Source organism: Stegodyphus dumicola, chromosome 8 (genome assembly GCF_044657685.1).
Source record: "Stegodyphus dumicola isolate Sdum_Otavi_A_Nest chromosome 8, ASM4465768v1".
Taxonomy (NCBI): domain Eukaryota; kingdom Metazoa; phylum Arthropoda; class Arachnida; order Araneae; family Eresidae; genus Stegodyphus; species Stegodyphus dumicola.
This window is the reverse complement of record NC_140775.1, coordinates 124,626,702-124,643,039: the sequence shown is the minus strand read 5'-3', so window position 1 is coordinate 124,643,039 and position 16,338 is coordinate 124,626,702. Positions and strand designations below refer to the sequence as shown.

Genomic DNA, 16,338 nt, shown 5'->3' with positions numbered 1-16,338 from the left:
TTTAGAATAAAAAGATCTGCAAGACAATGTACGAAATAAGCTCATTAAGTAAACACAAATTCAATAAATAAGCATTAAACATAAAATGACTAGATAAATACATCGAATCTGTAAATAAACAAATCCGTAACATTGCAAAAATAAAAGAAAATCACATTATAAGCAAATAAGCAATAAGCCTAAATATTTTCATGAATTCAGTAATATGATCATTAAGGCACTATAAATTAGAAAATGACATTTTTTAAAATTCTTTCCTAGATTAATCCTCTGTAACTATGACGTCAGAGAAATTAATTTTGGGAGCTGCTGATTACACTATTTTGGGAATCACATTGTCGATATCTGCAGCCTTGGGACTCTACTTTCGGTTCTCAGGAAACAAACAGAAAACCAATGACGAATATCTTCTTGCTGGCAAAGACATGTCAATACTTCCCGTTGCTTTTTCACTAATGGCTAGTTTCTTCTCAGCTACGATTCTCATGGGACTTCCTGCAGAAATGTACGATTATGGAACCAACATGGTTTTTATGAATATTGGATTTTCAGTTGGACCAGTGATTGCTGCTTATCTATTCATTCCCATATTTTTCAATACTGGTATTACGACAGCATATGAGGTATTTATATTTTATTTTAATTAGAATATATTTTTTAATTAGATATATACTGAGCTAATTTCTTTAATCTCCATAAAATATTGATTTCATTGCATATGCGACTCAGTTTCTAGTTATAGCTACTAGGAAATCCGGCATCAAAAGCTCAGGCCGCGGTCAGAATTCTCAGTCCGCGACTAGAGCAATTTATTTATCTTTGTATGCCATGCGGGGATTCTTTCTCCACAATTTTCGACAGATAATCTCTGTTGTACGAGGCTCTTGCTTTACCACAGCCAAATAGTGTTCTTGAACTATTGATATTATCACAGAATACATTTGTGGTTTAGTAGATCTGTATCTTACTTTCTCCGAAATGTATGTAACAAGAGCCAAACACTAAAACCTTTCGCATTTTGAAACACAAAAATGCTCTTCTGTAAACCTCTATTTCAAAAACTGAATTCATATCTGTTACATGATGCGTGGCTAGAAAGTTTGAATTAAAAATGTTAGGATACTTTGAATAATATTAATGTGAATATTTATAACACTTATAATACACAATTTATTAAAATGTTAAAATTTTCTCCGTGATTCAGGATAAGAAACATATCCGCTCTTACTGCAGAACAAGGATAAGGGCTTAAGACTTTAAGTGCAAATAAGTTTGATTTCTACAGAGATCTTTCAGCTTTATAAACAAAAAATGTCACACGTGTAGCACATTCTTGCAGGTATAAATAACTGTATTTAGCAGATGCGAGTTATCAGTAGGACCTTAGTTTTTGTACCTGCAAGCTACACTACTCAAAATCTCAGCCGATTAACACGAAAAATTATTTAGTGAATTAAAGAGCTGAAATTTTGCAACGAAATAGAGATTTTAACATGTTTTATTTAAAGGTTTTGGTTGTTTAGCATATCCATATTAAAATTTTAATTTTTATTTACCTGAAATATATTTTAAATTAAGTTCAAGTAGCTGTCAAGTTTATTGCGTTTATAATTAGCATCATATTATTATTAGTATCGTTTACAAGATATGGAGTAAAATGCTTTGTACTTAGTGGTAATCTTCAGATTTGTTTTTAAATTTCTTGATTTCTTTATATAGTACCTGGAAAAACGTTTTGGTACACCAACGAGAAGAATCCTTTCGGCTTTATTTATATTTCAGAATGTAAGTATCTTTTAACTAAAGTCAAATGCAAACATTTTTGAAGTAGGATGTAATTATCTTATGTATTATACGATTGAGTGAATCATGACTTCATAGAATAATTTGCAGACTGCGAGGTTATCAACAAAAAAGTTCAAAATTCTTCAAAAACATATACTGTAAAGAATGCTGTTATGTTTTAAGCACAAAGTTTCTCTCTTTCACAAAACAGCCCACAGAAAGAGAAACAGCAGAACTTATTAAAAAATTGTTTGAAGTTTGAAGATACTAAAGTTTAAGACACAATAACACGCCGAACAAATACTAATTCAAATGTCAAACAGCAAAAATCAGCGTTATATTTTCAAAATTTTCACAGGACTAGTTTCGATGGTTTTACCGAACCACCATCCTCAGCTGCAAAACCGCAAATGAACGAGTTTTGAGTTTTTATTTTCGGTTTTGCAGCTGAGGATGGTGGTTCGGTAAAACCATCAAAACTAGTCCTATGAAAATTTTGAAAATATAACGCTGATTTTTGTTGTTTGACTTCTGCAATACTAAAGTTTATTTCGAAGATACAAAATTTGATGAAATTCAAAAATTTTGAAACAACCTGATTGTACGCATCCTAGTTGTTCAGCATATCCGATAACCCGGCACTCTTTCGCTAGTTTAGATCTGCCTTAATAAGATATTAGTATTTTTTATTTGGAAATATTCGGAAAGGCTTGGCAGTTGCTTTGCATCTTTGTCATTTTCATTAGTCTTTTGCTCAACAAAACATCGCGTTTATATATCTATCGCGTTCTTTATTTTTATTTGTTTAAAATGCCTTCAAAACTTAATAAAATGTTAAGCGACTGATACAGAATCATTGATTTTGGCCATTAACCAGAAGCTGGATTTGGCGAAGTGTGGTCAGATTCCATGCTGTAAAATTCTATCAAAAGTGAAAAATCTGGAAGATCCAGTGATCAACCATGCTGACTTATTCAAAGCAAAAGAAAGCTTTCCTTCGAGCAATCTATTAATTTAACTTTTATAAAATGAAATTATTGAATGGACTGAGATTGGAAAAAAATTAAACTAAGCTGTCGTAATTTAAAGTAAACTAAATTTTCAGGTAAAATAAGAAATGGATAGTGACGGGGTTAAGCTTGCATAAAAGTAATTGCGATATTCATCAAGAAAGTAAATAAAAACTCTAACACTGCAAAAATAATGCATATTTATATTTCAAGAATGACTTTTTTTTTTGAAAAAGCGAAATTTATGAAGCAAGTGGACATTCAAACTTCATTTGGAAAGGTTTCATGCACGTCAGTAATGACGATTTCAAAGCAAAAAGCGATTAAATATTATTAAATTATGAATAAATTTATTTACTAAAAAGTTTTACTAATTAAGTATATTTGCATAATTACTATATGCATAATTACTATATATCAACGAAACAATCTAGCCGTGACTTTTAAAACTAAGCAAAAAAAAAAAAAAATCTTAGACTTAGGCAGAGCTTCAAATAAATAATTTTATACATTTCCAGAGCAGTCAAGTTTACGTACCTCTTCTTTAGCAGGAAAAAGTATCTTGCTCGTTAAGAAAAGGAGCAAAACGTTTTGCTTCTGAAAAAGGAGGAATCTGTATCTGAATATCCTGGAAATCGATAAAATTTTATTCAAAATTTATGCCAGTCTGAGGTCACCTACTTTTATTTGAAATCTTAAATTCTCACCCAATTAGAATCATGGCGTTATCTGTCGCGATTCACTGCTTGTTATAAATCTCGTATTTAAGACTCCAGGGTAAGTAAGGATTATGTGCATTTGCTATAAGCAACAGGCATTAATAGCTAAGATCTATGCTATAGAAAAACATGTATTCAAGGTAAAGGCTTTCCTATCTTACTATAAAAATTATACTAATTTGTGTCCATGTTAATGACAGAAAAATAATAAGAAGTCCCAATTAAACAGCATGTTTCCTTGTACTTTAAAATTAGAACAAAAATATGCCTTCAATATCTTATTCTCGCTTGGCCATCGGTTAGTCTTGAAAATACTTTTGTTATATAAAACAAAATGTCCTTTTTTGTTACAGAAATAGTATTAAACAACACACTAAATGAATCTTACTTTTACAGTTCACTCTAAAGGTGTGCAAGTTTTGAGTAGAATCACACTAAAAGTTTAGCTTTAATTGATTAGGATAATATATTGCAAGACGGGATTAGATTTTATTTGCTTTCTGCTTAAACAATAAATAGCTCGTTTGATTATCACAATGCCTAGGTTTGTCATTGAAAGCATATGCGGATAAACTTACTGTATGACTTATTATCTAACTAGTTAATTTTACCTAATTAAAATTACATACGATTTTGCGTTAACAAAACTATTAACGCTAATTCAAAGCATGTTTTCTGTGATTTTTCATACAGTTATATGAACAGTATTTTTAATATTAAAGTGAAAAATGGCAAAAGTATAGCTGCAAGAAAACCATTTAACTTATTTATTAGTTTCTATGCATTTTGTTTTACATTGATTATATTAATAATAACTCGTTTTTTCAATTCCAAGGTACTCTTCACGTCAGTAACTCTGTTTGCACCAGCTTTAGCGCTGAGTGTTGTCACCAATTTATCGCTTACCATGTCTGTCATTTCAGTAGGTGTGGTTTGTACATTTTACTGCACTTTGGTAAGTAACATCACATTTATAATTGACTTTTCTTGTAATTTTTCAGTTCAAATTTTTAAATGAATTTTCCTATTTAAGGGTGGCATGAAGGCTGTTTTGTGGACAGACGTTATCCAAGCAATTCTGATGTATACTTGTCTTCTTACAATTGCTATCAAAGGCTGCATGAACTTAGGAGGCATTTCAGAGGTATTTCGCATTGCTCAGGAAGGTGGTAGGCTTGTTATCCCAAAGTATGCAATTTTTTGAGCAACCTAGTATTATAATTTATAAAATATTGTACTGAATGCACACACACACACACCCCCATATATGTATACATAAGTCCTTTTTTATTTTCGTGTCACATTTTTTTTCAGTTTATAATTAATAAATATTTGATGTGGGTTACGGAACGAAATACTGAAGGGTTTTAATGACACATTAACTGGTATCATGCACACAAATTAAATTTAAAACATTAAAGGGTCCATTTTCTGATTTCTTATAAAATAATGTCTCACTGAAATATTTATCATATAAGTGGTTTCAGCATAATGGTGCTAGCACACATGGGGTTGCGGATAATCCTCTATATTTGGAAATGATGGTGCGCGATTTATTCAGCATGATGGTGCTAATTATCTTCTATATTTGGAAATTACTACTTCTTTTTATCAAAAATACTGTATTAAAGTTCCATATCTGAAGTGAACATGGCAAGACGCTACGAATTAACAACAAGGTCTGTTAGAAATTGAATTATTTATCATTTCAAAGATGGCAACAATTTCGAAATATACAAAAACGTAATGGATATACAGGGTGATCTTTTTTAAAGTGACAGTGTTTGAAGCGCCCTGTAGCGCGATCTAATAGCCGAAATGGCACCAAACTTGGTATTTAGACTAATCAAGACATGGGAAAAAGGATTCCGTGAAAAAAAAAAATTTAGTTCCAAAAATGATGCTTTCCCATGGCACATTCTGTGGGGAGATGAGTGCCAGTTTTATCTCAATGGGTCCGTAAACACACAAAATAGTCGAATTTGGGCTTTTGAGCAGCCCCACACCGTACACGAAATCCCATTAAATTCCACAAAAGTCACTGTTTGGTGTGGTTTGACATCGAAATTCGTAATTGGGCCATTCTTTTTTGAGACCATCACTCCGACAGGACCCCACACGTGCACCATAAATGTAGAAAAGTACCACGAAATGCTGCAAACGTTTGTTATTCCACAACTTCATCAAAGAAACCATCTCCAACAGACAATCTGTATGCAGGATGGTGCTCTGCCACACATTAGTAATAAGGTAAAGCAGCTGTTGCTCCAAAACCTCACTGATGATAGAGTCATAAGTCGCAGTTTTAGCAGTTGCATTCCCCTGACCTCACGCCATGCGATTTTTGGCTCTGGGGTTATTTGAAATCTCAAGTTTATGTTGGTGGAGTATTAAATTTGTCTATTCTAAAGGACAACATAACAAAGACAGTGCGGAATATTCCTCGTGATATGTTACATACGGCTGTGGAGAAAGTTGTGCACAGAATGCATGGTGTTATTTTTGAGAACGATGCTCACATTGAATGTGGTCTAATTCCTCACCGGGGAAGTTAATGTAGTAAATAAGCATTAATAATTTAAATGTACGATTGTATGTCTTGATGTCCCATGTCTTGATTAGTCTAAATACCAAGTTTGGTGCCATTTCGGCTATTAGATCGCGCTACAGGGCGCTCCAAACACTGTCACTTTAAAAAAGATCACCCTGTAGAATATTTAACTATCTTTGTTGTTATGAAATTACGGAAACTATGTGGAACTGTTGAAATCTAGAGTCTGAAGTCTAGAAGACTAGTGGCGCCCAACCTTTGGCCTATCCCGAGCACATTTCCAAAACATCAACATTTTTGTTAAACATATTTCCAGTCTTATGTCATGCATCTGAAATATGAATTTCTGTAAATGGGTTTGAGATGAATAATAATATTGGTTGAACCTTTATGGAAATCAGAGAAGCGGAGTTCAAAATTATGTTTCAGTGCATTTAGGGTTTTCGAGTATTTCTCTGTTTAAATTGCCTTGTGGTTATTAATATGGCTTGATAAATTCTGAAAATGGGTGAAATTTCTTTCTTTCATCTGATTCTTCCACAAATTTAACTTTATCTGAAAAGTAGTTACGGTCCCAGTCAATTGAAAAAGGGTTTTTTCTTTTGCCTCGAGATCTTCGTTCAGTTTTTTTCAATTTAGCTGTTATATCCGTGAGAAAATACAGATCGGATAACCAATTATTATCTTCCAATTCTTTATAACTTTCGTTTCCGGATTCAAAAAACTGCTTTATTGGTGAAAGAAGTTCTACAAATCGTTGGAAGTACTTTTCCCCAGCTGAGCCATCTAACATTGGAATGAAGCAATAAGATTCCATGTTCGCTATCAAGTTCATCAGTCAGCAATCAATTATTTTATAACGTCTTGTAAGATATCTCTTATGACTGTAAATACTTACCATATTTTAACAATTAAGAAATATAAATTAATGGTTATTTTTAAAATATGTTTTGTTCATAGTACCTAATCGGGCTGGCAAGCATATACAAAACTATCGGCGAGCACACTTGTGCTCGTGAGTACAAGGTTGGGCACCGCTGGTCTAGATCATATTCGAAACTAACGCATATAATAGAATACAGAATTATACTACGAACAGTCAAACAAAACATGAACGTTGGAGTCCGGTGGGTAAGATATAGGGTGATGAAAGCCACACGAAGTACACTGGTGTGCAAAACTTAAGCAACAGGTGTTCTTTTTGGCATAACTCCACAAGAAATCATCTGAGAGACATGAAATTCAGAATTAAAAGACAGCATTTTGTATTTAAACGATGACGAAAGCATAATTGCTCTAAAAATGAATACTATGCATACAGTATGGAATCAAACAAAAACAGGCTTTATTGAACTGATAGTATCGTTACACATGATTGTCTGTACAAGAGGAAGAACAACAAGCAGGTGTTCCTTAGTATGAGATATTACCTCCCCTTACTGCAATGGTTGCTTCGAACGGTCTCTCCATACTCAGTACCAGATTTTTCAACAGATCTTGAGGTAAGCGTGCCCATTCCTCAATCAGCATCTGTTTCAGTTGTTGGGTGTTCCTCGGAGGATGTAATCGTGTCACAAGCGTCTGCTCAAAGCATTCCTTACATGTTCTATGGGGTTTAAATCAAGGGAGCACGCTGGCAAATCCATTCGAGTGATATCTTCACTTTTCAGTAGCTTCTGAACAGCAAGAGTCCGGTGTGGCCGTGCATTGTCACCCATAAAAACGAAGTCTGCTCCAATGGCACCTCTGAACAGACGCACATGGGGGAGGATCACCTCCTGACGATAGCGATCTCCGGTTAGGAACTCCGTCCGCCCGTTCAGCATAATGCCTCTCCAGACGAGATCTTCAGGACACCGTAACGGTTTTCTCCGTAATGTAGCTGAGATTAAACCGTGTTCCGACCTCTCTCCAAATCAATTTCTGTTGAGAATTGCTTGTGGCACTAAAGCGATTCTCATCCGTAACGAGGATACGACTCCATTGATGAGATGCCCAGTTTTTGCGCTTCTTGCACCACTGTAAAAGGTGATGCCGATGGCCAACTTTCAAAGGGATGCAGCTTCCAGAACGGCAGGCGCATAGGCCACCTTTGTGAAGGTGTTTGGACACAGTAAACCACGAGAATTGTCGGCCGTTGCTGTTCACAGTTGATGAGTTGTGGCGCTTGCTGGCTGGTTTCGGACTATTTTCGTCTGCAGAACTATATATCGGTTATTTGCTGCAGTTGTTTTTCTGGAACGGCCACCACCAACCTTTCTAATAGCTGTACCTATGGTATCGAAGGCTTTCTAAACGCGCGAAACTCCACTTTGTTGATTCCGAACTCTTCAGCTATACTGGTCACATTTCGCCCCTACTCCAGATTTTTGATCATTCTTCCACGTGTGAAGTCATCCAGATCATTTCTTCTAGCCATATTTCACGAAAGATTTCCTTTGCACTTGCAGCGAATGTCTTTAACTGCATCTCCATCTTTCCTTTTATGGTAATCTCGAGATGAGCGTGCCGACCGTACGCGTTTTGCGTACGTTCATGTAGCCTGTGACCTTTTTCCCTTGACATTTGTATACGCATGACCTTTCTACTGAATTGTGTGTTCATTGTACTGAACGCAAGAACACCTTTTCTACAATTTCATGGCTATCTGATTAAAATTTACATTGTTGCTTAAGTTTTGCACACCAGTGTATTAGATTAAAAAACGTAATTGCCTACCATTAAGCACGAGGGCTGCAGACATAATGGTTTGGGGATGTCTCGCTACTTCTGGAATGGGAAATTTGGATTTTATAGAAAATATTACCTATCAGTATAAATATATGAATATTATTAATGAAAACACGAAAGCATCTGCAACAAAACTTGGAATTAAAAAAGTGGAAAAATGAAAAACGTTCCATCGGGATGACGGTTTTAACATGTAGCCCTAAATGTTGGTTTTTGGCTATTACACAAGCGTCCTGAAGCTATTAAAATCCTGAATATTCTCCGGACTTAAATCCTATCGAACATGCGTAAGGTGAGTTGGAGAAAAGACAATGGAAACAGGATATTTTTCCCAAAGATGTAATAAAAGCAATTCTTACAGATGAATGAAACTAAGCAGAATATTTTTTACTCAAAATTATTAGTTGAGCCTATTCCAAAGCACTTGAAAAATTCAAATTTTGTTATAGAATATGTGAGGAAATATTGAAATCCAGTTATTTTCATTATTTTGTTAAATAGAAACTTTTCAAAATGCCCAAATACTTATGCGAGTTAACTTTCAGAGCTTTCGAAAGTAAAAAGTGTTTTAACAAAAATATTTTGAATAATTTTGTTTTAAAAAAAATCAGGTTTCATAAAATATCGTCTGTAGCATATGTAGTAGAAAGATAGTCATTTCACTAATTTTTAGTAAATGATGTTGTAGAGACATTAGGTATTTTTCGAAGCAGGCAAAATGAAAATTAGCAACGTCTTCGCCGGGAGTCGAACCACAGACTTCTGGAATACCGGCCCAGCGTTCAGAACCACTTCACCACGAAGACACGCTAGGAAAGTGGAAGAAATACCTTATAAACATGTCGTCGGGAGTCGAACCGCGGACCGATCAATTACGCTCTGAGCGTACAGACCACTAAACCACGAAGGCTCGTTAAGAAGGCGGGAGAAATACCTTATATACTCCCCCCTTCAAAGGGCGACTGTGGTTTTTAGAGGACCCAATTGCCAAATCATGGGTGGGGAGAATCATCATCCACCACCCCTTTAGTTCGGGCGCCACTGTAAAGACATTAGGTTAATTGGAAAAGCCGGAGAGATGAAAAATGAGCAAACGCCTTCGCCGGGAATCGCACCACGGACCTCTGCAATATCGGCCCAGCGTGCAGACCACTACACCACGAAGGCACACTAAGAAGGCGGGAGAAATACCTTATAATGTTAGCAAATGAAATTGAGAAACATAAGTGTTCGAAAACAAATATGAGCCACTTTGTAAGTTTAAGAGTGACATAGAGCCAGAGCCACAATTTTGAGCATTATCATAATTCATCTTGAGAATGCAAAATGAAGCTTAGATACATTAAGTGCGCTCTCTCACATAAAATGTTTTATTGTAAACTGAAGTGGATTAAAAATTCCAGATGATGTAAATGTATTGAGGCACTTGTCGCCTATTGTAGGAAGTATCGAAAAAAATCCCTTGAATATGCAGCAAAAACGTTTAGACACGCCTGAGGAACCCTTAGCTGCTAGCCAGGAGTCAAATTTCTTGTAGAAATTCGCCACGCGATTAGATGAATTTCTTGTGAAACTTACTAAACCTACAAAAATTCGTAGAAACTCTTTGCAGGATTAAAACGATTAAATGTTTGATACTGAAACGAAATTTCAAGCAAAACCACAAGAAATGAGGAGCAGTTCGACAAAAACTGAACTCTAAAAACACATGGTAAATAATAAACTTCGCTATAATAACAGTGTAAACATCTCCGGAGCTTTTTCAAACTTTCTCAAATTTTCAGAAATAAATAACATCTTTGTAATGGCTGGTTGCTAACTTCTGAGGGTTTTGATTCGAGTTTGAATTCAGAGATCAAATTATTATTTTACTCCTTCGTAAGGTTTATCCTAAGTTTATAACAGTTATTTTTAAGTTTGTCACACTTTCCTATCTCTCCTAATTTCAGCTTACAATTCCTTACTAGAATGAGGTTTTAGGTTCGCGTTAAATGCAAATGAGAAGGAGTAGTATTTAAATCGAAGTTCTACTGACTTCGGTAGAGAGAATTCAATTTCCTGAATAGCGCGCGTTTGCGTTTTTGGCTACCTCTAAGCTGTTACTACGCTCGACCGCATTACGTGCCCTTGATAGCTTCGCTAATTTAATATTAGGGGCCAACTAGTTAGAAATTGCGTTAGCTTCGACTAAATCACTTTAGTTAGTCATTAGTTAAGTTCCTATTTCTTATATTTTTGAGTTTAAGCCCAAGTGGAGGCTTTGTTGTGGAGGCAATAAAGGATGATTAACCCTTCTTGACTTTTACGTTTCTGTTTCTGGATTTAAGCGATTATTCGCTTAATAGTTTACTAGGTTCCTGCACACATAGTTAATAGATAAAAAGGAGGATCCCTACATCTTATTCCTTCAAGTTCATTATTTCTTAGTATGCACTGTTTGTATAAATTTATTTTTGTTTTGGTTTAATACTGTTTTCAAAATGTGAATAAATAATACATCACTTTTTCTCAGAGTCTCGTTCGACCCAGAAGCTCACTATACTATATTTAGCGTAGCTTTCCTTGGTTTAGTGATTACAATAAGCGCTTATGCTGGAAATCAAGTTCAAGTGCAAAGAATGCTGACACTCAAAAACAGTAAACGAGCTACCATGTAAGTTGTTTTAATGTTTTTCGATATGTTATTATAAATAGCAACGCTGCACGAAATCTTCCATTAATTTAGGCTTCCATTAATAATAGTACGAAATTTCATTAATTAATTTTTCTAAATTAGAGACACAAAACCGAAACGTAAGCATTAAAATGTCTTATTTATTTTAATGCACTGAAAGTAGAAAGTTAATCTATCTCTATGTTTTTCGAAATTCGCTTCATTCATTGAAGAACACTTCATGAAGTGTCGTTCAACGAACACTAACTGAACATGGAATGAACATTAGAACACTTGAATGAATGAAGGAAGGCAGACAATTTTCACAATATTGAGCACCGCACCGAAATTGCTGAAAAAATGGATCGGCCATTCGCTTAGTGTATACAACCATATGGCTCAGGGCATACAGAATAACGGCGCTGCAAATTTGGTTAACATCGTCAACAGGACCCACTGGTCTTTCTTAAAACAACATTTAAAGTAATACACTCGTGCGAAAAATTAAGAGAATTTGCAAGTTATGTCTATTTTCACGAAAAGTATTGAAACAAAGGTATTACTTACGCTGCCGAAGAATTATGGAAATATTTAGAGTACGTAAGCGTACAAGTGCGTGTGTAAAATGCTATGATTGTGCAGGGGATATAAGAGCATGAGGGCTTTACGACGATTTGTGTGCTTATGCACCTTTACGAACATTCGCCAAGCTACTCGCAATAGTTGAGTAAATTTTATAAGGTGTCAGGTAAAATAAGTAGTCAAGAACATATGGATGGTGGAATGAGATGGAGAATTGTTGGTAGATTGGAGGCAGACCAGTCATAAGCGCAGAGCTCAGTGTAACGTCAGTATCGTCTGCAATTTGTGGAAACAATTTCAGGATAGTGGATCCATACCGAGAATACCTGAACAAAAGAGTAATTTGGCACTTTCAGCGCAGTGGTACAGAAATCCTACAGCTTCACAATTCTCTTGTGAGCCATATGCTGCCACTGAAACACGAGTTTCATGATCTACAATTGCCGAAGGCTTCATGAGATAGGTTTGTATGCGAGAAGATTCGTAGGTTTCGTCCCGCTCACTGCAGTACACGAGAGAGTGCGTTTAGCATGGTGCAGATAATATGCGCCTTGGATCAGACTTCAGTGAAATACCGTGCGTTTTTACAGATGAGTTGAAATTCATCCTGGGCACTGATTCTCGGCTTACCTGTATCTGAAGAGCGCCTGGAACACAATACCAGCTCTCCTTATCACGGAAATGGATCAATATGTGGTGGTGGAGGTGTAAGGGTGGAGGTAGGCATTATATTACGGGAGCATTATTTTGGATGGATATGTTGGACAAAGGCTTCCTGACTGCTATGCGGGTATAGAGAATAGAGGTCTATGTTGGACTTTTCAGAGGCGCAGTTGGCTCTGGGTTCTTGTTAATGGACGACAACGCTCAGCCTATCAATGATTACCTGGACAGTGAGGATATCCGCCGCATGGATTGTCCATCCAGATCTAATGACATTAACCCTATACCGCATATCTGGGACTCTCTTGGGAAGACAATTTCATCTCGCAATCCTCCGCCGAAAAATCATTGCAGAGTCCGTTGTTGAAACCTACCTTGCTGCAGGAATAGGATCTATTCCCACAGGGACTCCTCAATTGCCTCTGGTCTATTATGCCTTCATACTGCGCGATTTATTTGGCTGTGAGAAGAGATTCTACCCCATATTAGATTAATTTTAATTTGGGTATCACAACGCGGACTTTAGACATTCCTGCAGTATGAGCTTTACTGATAATAAAGCTACATCTCTTTTTTGGTACATCTCTTTTTCTGTTACAAATGTATATTCCTATCAAATTTCAGTAAAATCTATCCATTAGGTTTTCAGAAAATAGAGATAATGTGCATATTCTTTTAATTTTGCATACGAGTATAGTAATGAAACGCAAAAAAGCTGAGCTATTAGAATTTTGAAAGCTTTCGGAAGAACTGGACTGAAAAATTAATATCATTAACTAAAGAATAAAAATTTTTGTTAAAATGAATTGCCAGACTACTTGGTTTGAAGTGCCTTTTTATTATCGTCTTGTTCTTGCTTATGAACGTTATATACCCATAGGAATTTTCATACTGTATATAATTGTGGATTCAGAGTCACTTATTCAATGTTAACGTATTTAGAAATCTCTGATCAACGCTCACAAAACTTTTGCTAAATCTTGGGTGTATCTAAATTATTGAAATTTTCCTTACTTAATTGCATAGTAGAATGACCAAAACAGTGTTTCTTTAATTAATATTAACAATCAGTCGACGATGAAATATTATTCTCTCAAAATCTAGACAGTATCTAAAATATCAACTTCTAGATGATGAATTCTTTTCCGATTCCATGAATAACCTTCCTTATAGTGCGAGAAATACCGCAGAAAACTACAAGTTCTTTCTTGAAATGTTACTTGGAGTTTTGATGCTGTGTTATTAGTATACACTTATTACTAACACCATTCGGGATAAATTTGAATAGAGAAAGATGTAAATGGATTAAGAGTTGCATGAAATTAATCTTCCTATTTGCAGTTAGTGTTAAGAATGAAGAGCAACGAAATGAAGATTTTGTTTCCTCAGCAAGCCTAAAGTTTAACGTTTGTAACATTCCTATCAAAACAAAAAAGTAAATGCGATTTCTCTAATCTATTTTTATATAATAAATAATGACTAATACTATTCTTCATCTATCAAATTTATCATAAAGCAAGATTTCTTTTAAGGAAGCCTTTTACAATAATTCTTCGAGAGTTACGGATTTAGCCCTAAAATTTCAAAGCTCCTCGAAATGCCATGAATAAATGGTACTTTCTTGATTATAATTAAGAAACTAATCTCTCACTTTTTACCTTGATTTCTTTTCTTTCAATAGACTTCCAACCCTAAAAGCTTGCAGAAATTTTTATGTATAATGAATACGAAAATCAACTTTCCATACGGAATTTCTGTCCATAACGCTAGTAGGGTTAAGTCTAAGATAGTACTGAGCTTATTTAAGGAGGTTATGCAGCGAATTTTATTGTTACAAATTGTTTCAATCATATTATGTTTCAAAATATTATTGATCTTTACTTCCAAAAAGATAAACTGTAAAAAAAATCATGAAATTCCTAGATTATGATTTAAAATATTTTTAATACTTGAAATTATAACATTTCGTTTAAAAAGTATACTATGTTGAATCTTCTGAAGAATTAAATTTAAGATGTGATCACTAAAATCACAAGTGTCCCTGAATTGGTTCTGAAACAGCCATAATTTCCCATCATTATCGTATTATTTTTATAAATTTAAGTCATGTGTTATAGACAAAATAAAAATAACGAACATACAGATCTTCATAAAAGTAAATACTTTACATTCTTTCTTCAAATATTTCTTGGTTAAATGACCGGACATTTGCTTCGCAGGTATTCACCGAGAATAACCAAGCCCAGTCATTTAGCCATTTCATCAACGAGAGTACTGTTCGGGGAAGTGCCCAGATAACTAGCAGATTTACCAGCTCACTAGATAGTTCTATGAGGTCGGTTCATATATCCAGAAACACAAGCAGGTTTTTGCTTGATAGGTGCGCTTATATTTTAAATAAAGGCAATAAAAATTACCACCTGTGTGTAAAGAATAAATAAATAGATGAAAAATTTAAAAGATATTATTTAACATTATGCATCACATGGAAATTTGTACTTTAATTCATAGTTTTGTAAATTGTTATTACTTCATGACGATATTTTTAAACCATTATATGTGAACTTAATTAACCACTTCCTTTTGTTTGATAAATTGATAATTTGTATATTTTAGACGTATTAGTTACATTGGGTTTAGTGGTTTTCTATTTAAGATTAAAGATTATCTGCAAAAAATGGTATTAAATCGCAGGTAGACTATGTGCTTTCTGTAATAGTTTAGTTGCTAAATCTTTCGATCGTATTCCATAGATGTTCTGTTAGGTTCATGTTTAGCAAACGGGGTTATCCAAAACATTTAGTATAGGAGTGGGTAATTTTCTACAAAAGCAAACTCTAAACATCCTAACCCGATGGCATTGCGCTTTGTCGCCCTGAAAAATCTCATTTTTCTTCGGTTATATGGAATATAAAAAAAACTGAAAATGGTCGTTACGTAGCTCAATGTAGTTACTTCTACTTAATGACATGTGCAACACAGCAGAAGAACCATATCATGAAAACATACTCTCATATCATTATGGAGTCACCATCAGTTTATAACGTGCCTTGTTAATAGTTTCAATTTACGGTTTTATTACCAGTTATCGGACTCTCGGGATGCCTTGCATTGCTCTCGCGATTACCACCTACCGCACTTTCAATGATTGTTACGAGCTGTTGGCTCGTAACAGCTGGTATATCGAGTCATCTGTCCAGGCTACTTTTTTCTGACTTTTTAAATTCAGTTAGTGTGTTTATGAGCCTATGTGAGAGGGCACGTCCAATATATTGCTATTAAAAAAAGTACATTCGTGGGTCCGTTAGCGCAATTTCCCATTAACATTAAACTTAAAAGTACCGACAGCATAGATATTCCTCTAGTCTCTCCTGCACTGAAAGCTGTCGATTCACGCTATCTCGGTTGTCTATTAGCATGGACAGCTCTTATCAGATGTAGCTAGGCACGGTCATTAATGACTGGTGACCAGCCACTGCATTGTCAGAGCTGGGTCGTAATGCACAGCATGAAATATTTTCGAAACATTCATAAGTACGTAAGTGAAGGAATGATGAAATGTGCAAAAAGCTTCAGAAAATGAAAGCTGCATTAAGCGGCCTATAAGCGTAATTTTGTGTTTACATTTTGAATAATTCTTATTGG

The 16,338-nt window shown here is 34.9% G+C and overlaps 1 protein-coding gene across 6 annotated transcripts in view; it reads left to right on the top strand.

Annotated features, from left to right (window-relative positions):
- The window catches only part of LOC118203727 (putative sodium-dependent multivitamin transporter), a 56,766-nt gene that overhangs the window by 20,387 nt on the left and 20,041 nt on the right, over positions 1-16,338 (top strand). For all 6 annotated transcript variants that reach the window (XM_085822370.1, XM_085822371.1, XM_085822368.1 and 3 more), the window contains 5 exons: positions 262-623; positions 1,720-1,785; positions 4,350-4,469; positions 4,548-4,702; positions 11,308-11,448. In XM_085822370.1, coding sequence (XP_085678496.1) covers positions 279-623; positions 1,720-1,785; positions 4,350-4,469; positions 4,548-4,702; positions 11,308-11,448 — 827 coding nt within the window. In that variant the 5' untranslated portion in view covers positions 262-278. The remainder of the gene's footprint in view (positions 1-261; positions 624-1,719; positions 1,786-4,349; positions 4,470-4,547; positions 4,703-11,307; positions 11,449-16,338) is intronic.